General features: G+C 37.3%; 1 protein-coding gene across 1 annotated transcript in view; it reads left to right on the top strand.

Annotated features, from left to right (window-relative positions):
• Positions 1 to 9359: 9359 nt before the first annotated feature.
• Positions 9360 to 12871, top strand: part of LOC116686089 (attractin-like) — a 124644-nt gene continuing 121132 nt past the window's right edge. Inside the window, exons 1-3 of the mRNA XM_032511021.1 lie at positions 9360 to 9365; positions 9657 to 9795; positions 10298 to 10479. Coding sequence (XP_032366912.1) covers positions 9360 to 9365; positions 9657 to 9795; positions 10298 to 10479 — 327 coding nt within the window. The remainder of the gene's footprint in view (positions 9366 to 9656; positions 9796 to 10297; positions 10480 to 12871) is intronic.

The raw sequence follows: 12871 nt of genomic DNA, 5'->3' as shown, positions 1-12871 counted from the left end.
TATAAACCATCACTGGCCACACAAAAAACACACAAGTCTAATATCTTAAAGTATTGGTTCACACTGTCTCACTGTAGGCCTCACATGCCAAACACCGGTCTCAAAAACCATGACCATGGAAACACAAAAAACACACAAGTCTAATATCTTAAAGTATTGGCTCACACTGTCTCACTGTAGGCCTCACATGCCAAACACCGGTCTCAAAAACCATGACCATGGAAACACAAAAAACACACAAGTCTAATATCTTAAAGTATTGGTTCACACTGTCTCACTGTAGGCCTCACATGCCAAACACCGGTCTCAAAAACCATGACCATGCAAACACAAAAAACACACAAGCCATACTGAATCTTAGTCATATACAGAAGCTGTAAGTTAGCATTGTTTCAGGTCATTTTAAAGCACTTCCTGTGTTTAAATCTACACTGACAGTGGACTGACAAACCTCTTTGAGCAAGACTGCGGGAAACATGGCTGCTGTGTGCAAAAATCTGACCACAATTGACCAAAAACAACTAAAACTGAGCTAAAAAAACAACTAGAACTGAAAAAGGGAATTTAATAAGATTCAAGCATATTGGGATTTGGGGGCCTTTATGAATTGGCTTCAATGCAAACACACCTCTCCCTATCAATTAATAAACGAATAACAGTTAATAAAAACAAGTGTAAAAAAAAGTGAAATTATTAGATAGAAAAATTTAAATTGTGATAAAAAATGACAATCATGTGAAAAAAAGGTGAAATTCATAAAATCTGCTAACTCACTCATCACATATCTCTACATTACTGTACAGATTCACAATATTTACTGTTTTTCCTTGATGAGAAAAGGCATAACCTGATGAAAACATTGTGAAATTTGACCCTATAACTGCTTTTGTCATAAGCCAATATTTAAAATCATGCAAAACTGTGATGTGACATACTATATTTTACTGCATGGCCTTGTATGCTTCACGCTGTGGTTATAAACCATCACTGGCCACACAAAAGCACACACAAGTCTAATATCTTAAAGTATTGGTTCACACTGTCTCACTGTAGGCCTCACATGCCAAACACCGGTCTCAAAAACCATGACCATGGAAACACAAAAAACACACAAGTCTAATATCTTAAAGTATTGGTTCACACTGTCTCACTGTAGGCCTCACATGCCAAACACCGGTGTCAAAAACCATGACCATGCAAACACAAAAAACACACAAGTCTAATATCTCAAAGTATTGGTTCACACTGTCTCACTGTAGGCCTCACATGCCAAACACCGGTCTCAAAAACCATGACCATGCAAACACAAAAAACACAGAAGCCATACTGAATCTTAGTCATATACAGAAGCTGTAAGTTAGCATTGTTTCAGGTCATTTTAAAGCACTTCCTGTGTTTAAATCTACACTGACAGTGGACTGACAAACCTCTTTGAGCAAGACTGCGGGAAACATGGCTGCTGTGTGCAAAAATCTGACCACAATTGACCAAAAACAACAAAAACTGAGCTAAAAAAACAACTAGAACTGAAAAAGGGAATTTAATAAGATTCAAGCATATTGGGATTTGGGGGCCTTTATGAATTGGCTTCAATGCAAACACACCTCTCCCTATCAATTAATAAACGAATAACAGTTAATAAAAACAAGTGTAAAAAAAAGTGAAATTATTAGATAGAAAAATTTAAATTGTGATAAAAAATGACAATCATGTGAAAAAAAGGTGAAATTCATAAAATCTGCTAACTCACTCATCACATATCTCTACATTACTGTACAGATTCACAATATTTACTGTTTTTCCTTGATGAGAAAAGGCATAACCTGATGAAAACATTGTGAAATTTGACCCTATAACTGCTTTTGTCATAAGCCAATATTTAAAATCATGCAAAACTGTGATGTGACATACTATATTTTACTGCATGGCCTTGTATGCTTCACGCTGTGGTTATAAACCATCACTGGCCACACAAAAAACACACAAGTCTAATATCTTAAAGTATTGGTTCACACTGTCTCACTGTTGGCCTCACATGCCAAACACCGGTCTCAAAAACCATGACCATGGAAACACAAAAAACACACAAGTCTAATATCTTAAAGTATTGGTTCACACTGTCTCACTGTTGGCCTCACATGCCAAACACCGGTCTCAAAAACCATGACCATGCAAACACAAAAAACACACAAGCCATACTGAATCTTAGTCATATACAGAAGCTGTAAGTTAGCATTGTTTCAGGTCATTTTAAAGCACTTCCTGTGTTTAAATCTACACTGACAGTGGACTGACAAACCTCTTTGAGCAAGACTGCGGGAAACATGGCTGCTGTGTGCAAAAATCTGACCACAATTGACCAAAAACAACAAAAACTGAGCTAAAAAAACAACTAGAACTGAAAAAGGGAATTTAATAAGATTCAAGCATATTGGGATTTGGGGGCCTTTATGAATTGGCTTCAATGCAAACACACCTCTCCCTATCAATTAATAAACGAATAACAGTTAATAAAAACAAGTGTAAAAAAAAAAGTGAAATTATTAGATAGAAAAATTTAAATCGTGATAAAAAATGACAATCATCCGGAAAAAAGGTGAAATTCATAAGATCTGCTAACTCACTCATCACATATCTCTACATTACTGTACAGATTCACAATATTTACTGTTTTTCCTTGATGAGAAAAGGCATAACCTGATGAAAACATTGTGAAATTTGACCCTATAATTGCTTTTGTCATAAGCCAATATTTAAAATCATGCAAAACTGTGATGTGACATACTATATTTTACTGCATGGCCTTGTATGCTTCACGCTGTCGTTATAAACCATCACTGGCCACACAAAAACACACACAAGTCTAATATCTTAAAGTATTGGTTCACACTGTCTCACTGTAGGCCTCACATGCCAAACACCGGTCTCAAAAACCATGACCATGGAAACACAAAAAACACACAAGTCTAATATCTTAAAGTATTGGTTCACACTGTCTCACTGTAGGCCTCACATGCCAAACACCGGTCTCAAAAACCATGACCATGCAAACACAAAAAACACACAAGCCATACTGAATCTTAGTCATATACAGAAGCTGTAAGTTAGCATTGTTTCAGGTCATTTTAAAGCACTTCCTGTGTTTAAATCTACACTGACAGTGGACTGACAAACCTCTTTGAGCAAGACTGCGGGAAACATGGCTGCTGTGTGCAAAAATCTGACCACAATTGACCAAAAAAACAAAAACTGAGCTAAAAAACAACTAGAACTGAAAAAGGGAATTTAATAAGATTCAAGCATATTGGGATTTGGGGGCCTTTATGAATTGGCTTCAATGCAAACACACCTCTCCCTATCAATTAATAAACGAATAACAGTTAATAAAAACAAGTGTAAAAAAAAAGTGAAATTATTAGATAGAAAAATTTAAATTGTGATAAAAAATGACAATCATGTGGAAAAAAAGGTGAAATTCATAAGATCTGCTAACTCACTCATCACATATCTCTACATTACTGTACAGATTCACAATATTTACTGTTTTTCCTTGATGAGAAAAGGCATAACCTGATGAAAACATTGTGAAATTTGACCCTATAATTGCTTTTGTCATAAGCCAATATTTAAAATCATGCAAAACTGTGATGTGACATACTATATTTTACTGCATGGCCTTGTATGCTTCACGCTGTGGTTATAAACCATCACTGGCCACACAAAAACACACACAAGTCTAATATCTTAAAGTATTGGTTCACACTGTCTCACTGTAGGCCTCACATGCCAAACACCGGTCTCAAAAACCATGACCATGGAAACACAAAAAACACACAAGTCTAATATCTTAAAGTATTGGCTCACACTGTCTCACTGTAGGCCTCACATGCCAAACACCGGTCTCAAAAACCATGACCATGGAAACACAAAAAACACACAAGTCTAATATCTTAAAGTATTGGTTCACACTGTCTCACTGTAGGCCTCACATGCCAAACACCGGTCTCAAAAACCATGACCATGCAAACACAAAAAACACACAAGCCATACTGAATCTTAGTCATATACAGAAGCTGTAAGTTAGCATTGTTTCAGGTCATTTTAAAGCACTTCCTGTGTTTAAATCTACACTGACAGTGGACTGACAAACCTCTTTGAGCAAGACTGCGGGAAACATGGCTGCTGTGTGCAAAAATCTGACCACAATTGACCAAAAACAACTAAAACTGAGCTAAAAAAACAACTAGAACTGAAAAAGGGAATTTAATAAGATTCAAGCATATTGGGATTTGGGGGCCTTTATGAATTGGCTTCAATGCAAACACACCTCTCCCTATCAATTAATAAACGAATAACAGTTAATAAAAACAAGTGTAAAAAAAAGTGAAATTATTAGATAGAAAAATTTAAATTGTGATAAAAAATGACAATCATGTGAAAAAAAGGTGAAATTCATAAAATCTGCTAACTCACTCATCACATATCTCTACATTACTGTACAGATTCACAATATTTACTGTTTTTCCTTGATGAGAAAAGGCATAACCTGATGAAAACATTGTGAAATTTGACCCTATAACTGCTTTTGTCATAAGCCAATATTTAAAATCATGCAAAACTGTGATGTGACATACTATATTTTACTGCATGGCCTTGTATGCTTCACGCTGTGGTTATAAACCATCACTGGCCACACAAAAGCACACACAAGTCTAATATCTTAAAGTATTGGTTCACACTGTCTCACTGTAGGCCTCACATGCCAAACACCGGTCTCAAAAACCATGACCATGGAAACACAAAAACACACAAGTCTAATATCTTAAAGTATTGGTTCACACTGTCTCACTGTAGGCCTCACATGCCAAACACCGGTCTCAAAAACCATGACCATGCAAACACAAAAACACACAAGTCTAATATCTCAAAGTATTGGTTCACACTGTCTCACTGTAGGCCTCACATGCCAAACACCGGTCTCAAAAACCATGACCATGCAAACACAAAAAACACACAAGCCATACTGAATCTTAGTCATATACAGAAGCTGTAAGTTAGCATTGTTTCAGGTCATTTTAAAGCACTTCCTGTGTTTAAATCTACACTGACAGTGGACTGACAAACCTCTTTGAGCAAGACTGCGGGAAACATGGCTGCTGTGTGCAAAAATCTGACCACAATTGACCAAAAACAACAAAAACTGAGCTAAAAAAACAACTAGAACTGAAAAAGGGAATTTAATAAGATTCAAGCATATTGGGATTTGGGGGCCTTTATGAATTGGCTTCAATGCAAACACACCTCTCCCTATCAATTAATAAACGAATAACAGTTAATAAAAACAAGTGTAAAAAAAAGTGAAATTATTAGATAGAAAAATTTAAATTGTGATAAAAAATGACAATCATGTGAAAAAAAGGTGAAATTCATAAAATCTGCTAACTCACTCATCACATATCTCTACATTACTGACAGATGCACATATGTACTGTTTTTTCCTTGATGAGAAAAAGGCATAACCGAATGAAACTTGTTAATTTGACCCTATACTGCTTTTGTCATAAGCCCAAATTTAAAATCATGCAAACTGATGTGTGACATACTAATATTTTTACTGCATGGCCTTGTAATGCTTCACTCTTGTGGGTTATAAACCTCACTGGCCACACAAAAGCCACACAAGTCTAATATCTTAAAGTATTGTGTTCACCACTGCCTCACTGTAGCCTTACATGCCAACACCGGTCCTCAAAAAAACCATGACCATGGAACCAAAAAACACACAAGTCCTATATCTAAGTATTGGTTCACACTGTGCCACTGTAGGCCCTCACAGCCAAACACCGGTCTCAAAAACCAGACCAGGGAACCACAACACACAAAGTCTTTAGTAATATCTTAAAGTATTGGTTCCCAACTGTCTCACTGTTGGCCATCACATGCCACAACACCGTTCTCAAAAACCATGACCATTCGAAACCCAAAAACACACAGCCATCTGCAATCTTAGTCATATACAGAGCTTGTAAGTTAGCATTGTTTCAGTCATTTTAAGCATTCCTGTGTTTAAATCTACACTGACAGTGGACTGAGCAAACCTCTTTGGCAAAATGGGGCGGGAAACATGGCTGCTGTGTGCAAAATCTGACCACAATTGACTAAAATGACTAAAACTGAGCTAAAAACAACTAAAACTGAAAAGGGAATTTAATAAGATCCACGCATACTTTGGGATTGGGGGCTTTGAGATACAAGACATCTTCGATCTCAATCCACCATTACACTAAGCAAGTACACACAGGTTTTAAAGCAAAACTTCCTTTGATGGTTGATGTATCTCCAGACACAACGCTTTCTCCTTCTGCAGTCTTACGTGATTTTGTGCATCACAATGGGGTCTAGTCTGCCTCGCCTCACTGTAAAATATTAGTCAGTCGTCCTTAAATATACAAGCATTTCCACAAACTCATTTTAGGTTTGGTATTATGCTAGGCACCGACACAGCTCAAGCAGACGTGCCATCAGGCAGTTCAGGGACAAGCAATGATGACATTTGCTTCAATCTTAGACCAGAGGGATATTCCAGACAGGAGGTTCAACAATCTGAGTCCCACCCTGAGATGAGGGAACTCTGGCTTTTTTTGTTTCAGGAAAACCTCCACCTAAGGTCAGTTATATAGGTAACCGAGCCTGTGAACCTAACCTGGTCGGGAGGAGGTTTTCTTTGAGTTTCTCTCTGTCTCTCTCTAACACAGCGCTCTTTCATTTCCTCATTCATTCATTCAATCTGTACCAGATGAAATTTACCACAGTTTGTTATCTACATGAATGAAAAAACAGTAACAGGAAAATTAACTGTGTTAAGCAGAATATAAAACTTTTTATTTTCTAAAAATATGGCATTTTCTTGTGTCGACGGTCCCGTTGATGAAAAAGCTGCTTTACTTTGCAGGGTGTCATGTTGGGAGATGATATTAAAGCCCCGACATTTTCAGCGTGACCCGCTCTTAAATGTTTTAAACCTTTTTGTAATGTTCCCTGGACACAAACCAGTAATAGCCATTAAAAATGAGTTCTGCAGTCGGTTATTATTTAATTATTATTATATTATTATTATTATTATTTAATGATGTAAATCCTTTGAAATTAAAAGATTATTTAATATAATTAGGTTAATGATGTTGCTGTATTTCCGTCAACCAGTTTGTTTGTGGTTGTTACCATGGTAACATCGTGTCGTGGCTCCATTCATCCTGCCTTTTTATTGTGGTTGTGCGCGGGCGTGATCGAACCTACTCCGAGTTGATTGACCCAACTCATATCAGCTGTTCTGAAACCGACAACTTAGTTTCCCATCTCAGGGTAAATCTACTCAGACATCAGGGTTTGTTAAACCTCCTTCTTGAATGGAACCCAGGTCTAAACTCGGTACAAAACTAGTTTATATGCCCATTAACGATAATTCGCGAATATAGAGCAACAATATTGTATGCAAACAACACAACCCCTCAAATGAAAGCGGTGCCTCCGCAGGGACATTCTAAAACGTGAAACGTGAAAAAGCTTAACGTGGTTTAATGTATCTAAACAACGATCAATCATCAACATATTTATCATGGCTATATCTTGTCATGAACCCTTAAGCCTGTCAAAAAAACGAAACTCAAATCCAACGATTATAGAAGTTAGCTCACGTTAACGTTTTCTTCTTCATTGGTGTCTATGGCGAGGAAAAGGCTTAACGTGAAAAAGCTTAACGTGGCTTAATGTACCTAAATAACGATCAATTATTAAAAATTTTCTCTCCACATATTGCTCCTCATAACCAGTGAAACTGTCAAAAAAATCGGACCCAAAGTCCTATGGACGGTAGCTGACATTAAGCGTGTCTGCTTCATTAAGGATGTAAGGAAAAAGCTTAACGTAAAAAGCTTAACTCTCACATATTATATCACCATATTTCTCTCACATATTGCTCCTCTTAACCAGTTAAAACTGTCAAAAAGAGGAGCAATATGTGAGAGAATATGGTGATGATTGATCGTTGTTTAGGTACATTAAACCCGTTAAGCTTTTTAAAACGTCCCCCTCCGCAGCTTCCATCGCTCGCGAGCAAAGCCATGTACAACAGAGCGTACGAAAGCCAGCAGCCACAACCGCTACAAAAAGCCAATTGCTTCGCCGATTATGACTGAAACCCTGACAGTACTGTGATGACAATTAGCTTACCACTAGCTGCAGTGCTAAAGCCTTTCCACCAGCTCCACTCCGGCTAACAGAACGAGATGCAAACACGGGAGAACCGTCCTCCCGTGACACAAAAGGACACTGCGTTTTTTTAAAACACAAAACCACAAAATGCCCTCTCCCACAAACCTAGCTTCACGCGGAATGGGGTTCAGCCAGGGGAGGAACTACTGGAAGTCAAACGTCGCGTTCAAGATCGTCTTGTTAAACGGTTTAAAAACACAGACAGGATTTGAAGTGCTATTTCTATTTCAATCAAATTAACGCTTGTCATTTTCCTTCGACGGTCGAAACATCCGCGTTCACACAAAGAGGCTGAAAGGGTGGCCAAGATTTTTCTAAGCTGGGCTATCCCTGATATCGACATAACACCGTCAGTCTCTTCATCGCTAGCTAGCTAAACCAAATGGATTTTACTCTTTCAGAAGCTAGCGCTGTTTAGCTAGCTGACAGCGGATCCAGTGAATCCAGATCCAGCATTAACATTCATTCATGCTGGCAATAAGATAAGATAGAATGTAAGACCAGCAATAAGAAAAAGAATAGAGAACAATAAATAATTAGTACAAAAAAAAAAGTAAGAAATATGTAGTAAAATAGTCATGACCTTACATTATTTACACAAGTAAATTATTATTAATTATATAAACTAAAGCTTCTTTAAGTCCATCAATGCTGTCAGTCATATATTTATAAAATATAAAATATGAAAGTCTTACTTTTCGAAGTTCATCCCTGTCTTCCCGGCATGTCCACACTGCAAGCCCGCTGAATTTCCCGCGTTGTGTGTAAAATTGGCGCGTCATTGTGTGTATTTTCGCGGAAACGTGTATAACTTGCAATGTCTCTTGCAGCCTCTGGGGGCGCTGTTGGACACACACGTCTTGGTCTCACAAACCCATCCTGCCTTGTGAGACCAATATGTATGAACCTCAGAAAGGCAGGGGGTTGGCCATTACTGTAAAACAACTATATTAACTGTTAGCACTAGAATCTATGTAATCACACATGTATTCATAATGCCTTATATAATTAATATTCAATAGTTATAGCATCAAAAGATTTATGTTTACGAGACCATCAAATCGGTTCCGTAACCCTGTGGTCTCGTAATGCTGGTGAGTAACCTGAAAATTGGTCTTGTAAACCATGTATGCCTACCCACACACACACACACACACACCACACACCCACACAATACACACACACAGATATATATATATATATATATATATAAATAATATTTAATATATATAATATTATATATATATATATATATATATATATATATATATATATATATATATATATATAGTGTGTGTATATGAAATGAAAGGTATAATTTATGGAGAACGAAATATGATAATTTGTTACTTGACGCCTGTTCTTTCTCTGCTATTTGTTCCCAGGGGGCCATAGGGGACAATGACGTTTGCCCCAAGGACAATCCGTCCTATGTGTGCAACAAGAAAACCAGCTGCAAGAGCTGTGCTGTGGACCAGAACTGTCAGTGGGAACCTCGCAACCAGGAGTGCATCTCACTGCCAGGTAACAGTGTTTGTTACGAGATGGAAAGGAAAGCATTTCCCCATGCCCCCAAGAAAATCCACTTTAACGTTGTTTAGTTATGACTGACTGTCAAACTGGATAATAGAAGAAGATTATGTGGTGTTGATGTTCCACAAATGGTTTACCTGAGCTAGGCCATACATCAAAGCCAGCAGTCATATCACATCCATATAGGGATGGTAGTATACAGCTATTTAAACATAGTAAAATATGTGACACACTGGTATCGGATCAGTACTCTGTAATGGCAGATACACAGGTTCAGGCATTGGAATCAGCATCGGTATTGGGAAGCAAGAAATGGTGTCGGACCATCTCTGCTACCAACCTTTAGTATTTCAATTTTCTTGTATTTTAATTTGTTATATTGCATCACATTTTATTGTGAAGCACTTTGCAATTTTTATCTGTGAAATGTGCTGTACAAATCAACTCTACTTACTTTTTAGTTCCATCTCCTCATCTGTTCTCTCCACTGCAGAAAACGTGTGCGGTGAAAGCTGGCATCTGGTGGGCAACTCGTGTCTGAAGTTCATCACGGCCAAGGACTCGTACGACAACGCCAAGCTGGCCTGCCGCAGCCACAACGCCGTCCTGGCCTCGCTCACCACGCAGAAGAAGGTGGACTTTGTCCTGAAGGAGCTGCAAATCATGAGTGTAGTGGTAAGTTGTGGCTATAAATTGTCTGCTTAAACAAACTTTAATATTCTCCTTGGGAAAAGGGAGTTGTCACACCGGCAGCAAAAAACATACTTAAGACACAAAAAGAGAGTGGTGAAGACAAAATAATACAGTTAGTAGTAATGTAGTTACAACATGAAGATCACATCAATGTCACAACTGAAGAATTAAATATCAGCCAAAAGAATATGATTGTACGGTTTATAGAGCCTATTTGCCAGATTTTTGGTATGTTGAAGCAAAGTTGCAATAAGCAAGAATAAAGCATTCAAGAAACTATGAAAGTGCACAAATAAACCATCTTATTTTCCTAATTTTTCATAGCCAACAACTTGACTGTTGTGTACCTTTTTTTTTAGTTTTGGATGTCTTTGTGGTAGCTGGCCCTTTTTGGAAATGTGGTCTGTTTTTTAATCTGCAGGTGAGCTCTGAGGTTGGATTTTTTTCAGTCTGTGATTTTTGGACCAGTGAGCGTGAAACAAATCTTCGATTAACAGATTGTTTCCTCAGAGCTCGGACATCTCTTACTCGCTCCATTAGAGCAAAAACGCAGAAATCTATCCCAACAATCGACTAACCATCGCCAGCTGCTGTTTAGGTCGTCAGATGCATGTCACATAGCTAGGGATAGATGTGTGAATGACGGGGAGATGTACAGCGTTAGCGTTTATCTTGGCATACCTTGTAGCTTTGATCCCACACTCTGTGCTCGTGGTTGCATGTAATGTTGATAATCGAGAATTCCAGTATAAGCTGATGTTTCACTGTACACTGAATGGAGTGGCAGGGTTTGCTCAAATGTGAAATTTAATGTAAATGAAACATGACCACTCGGCTGCTCTGAGTCAAACGGCCTGAATTTTGCTTTAAAGGGTAACTTCTGTTTTCTCCAAACTGGACCCTATTTTCCTATGTTTCTGTGTGTAAGTGACCGACAGGAACAACAATCTTTGAAATTGGTCGAGTATTAAGCGTGACTGCTGCAACCAGCAGCCACAGACTGGGCTGCAATGTTACCCTAAGGGGCAAATGTGCATCTCAATTCTCACTAAAAGTGCTTTATTTTGGCCACTGACAGGCTCAGGTTATTACTCTAAGTGTGTGACAACACTATGGAAAGGATCCCTACAGAGATAGGTCTTTTAAAACCTTTAAGACTTTTCTGTTTAACCAGAAACAGCTCTGAGGTTGTTAGCGCTAAACCCACCAGACTCCATTTAAAAAAACAATACTTTTAGTGTGTATAGAGCAAACACATTTTCACAGTAAATCTGTAGACTTTGCGTTTATTTCCACCAAGACTAAAGTTGTGATGGTTGTTAAAGTGGAAAGACAACCCAAAACGTCTTTTCCTAGTTTTATTTTGTTTCTGTTGACTTTGAATGAAGTGTATTTTACAACGCTAAAATGACTGTTTATTTACTTGGAGTCTAGTGCATTAGCGAATGCAATTTTGCGGATGTTTTAATGTTTAAAAAAGGATCTTACTCTTTAACAGAAAAGTATGGAGGATATATTCATTCATAATTCAAACTGAAAGTCTAAAGAGAAAACGAAGCAAGATCAAATTTAAAAATATTGAAAAGTCAAATGTGAACTTGAAATTGAAAAGTCAAATGTTAAATTGAAATGTAAATTCAAAAGATAAATCATTTTACATTTAACTTTGCTTTTTCAGTTTCCTTTTTTTTTTATTCAATTATGGCATGATTTGTCCTAGTAGCGTAGTAAAATTATATTTTTAATTTGATCATGCTTTGTTTTCTCTTTGGACTTGTATTCTCCATAGAAAAGTGGACTTCCTTAGAAATCCTTTCCATATTGTTTTCACTTAGAATATTAAACTGAGCCTCTCAATGGCAAAACAAATACTTTTGTGAACATAAATACAAACATTACGACAAATATTTTGATTAATTGTTTTTAGTCGTTTTTTTCAAGCAAAAATACAAACAATTCACTGGTTCCATCTGCATCTCTAATGTGAGGATTATCTGCTTTCGTCTCTGAAAACAAAATATCGTTGGCTTTTGCACAGTTGGTCAGACAAAAATGGCATGTAGAGACTCTTGGTTCTATAATGGGCATGTTTCAAGATTTTCTGACACTTTATGCACGAGACGGTTTAAGAAAATAGGCGGCAGAATAATAAAAAATGAAAAGTGTTTAGTAAAGGACACATCTCCTGTGCTAAAATGTGATCCCTACAATCACGTTTCCTAAATTAATAAGCACTGTAGAAGGAACTCTCACATTTTCAAGCTGATGAGGAAAACTGTCAGGATACTTTGCATCCTGATAGTTTCCTTGGCCTTTGGAATTACAATAACATTTATTTATTTACAATACATTATTCATTCACAAAGAAAACTGG

This window comes from Etheostoma spectabile, unplaced genomic scaffold, assembly GCF_008692095.1.
Source record: "Etheostoma spectabile isolate EspeVRDwgs_2016 unplaced genomic scaffold, UIUC_Espe_1.0 scaffold314, whole genome shotgun sequence".
NCBI lineage: Eukaryota > Metazoa > Chordata > Actinopteri > Perciformes > Percidae > Etheostoma > Etheostoma spectabile.
Note: the sequence above shows the minus strand (reverse complement) of the source record. Positions and strands in the feature narration are given on the sequence as shown.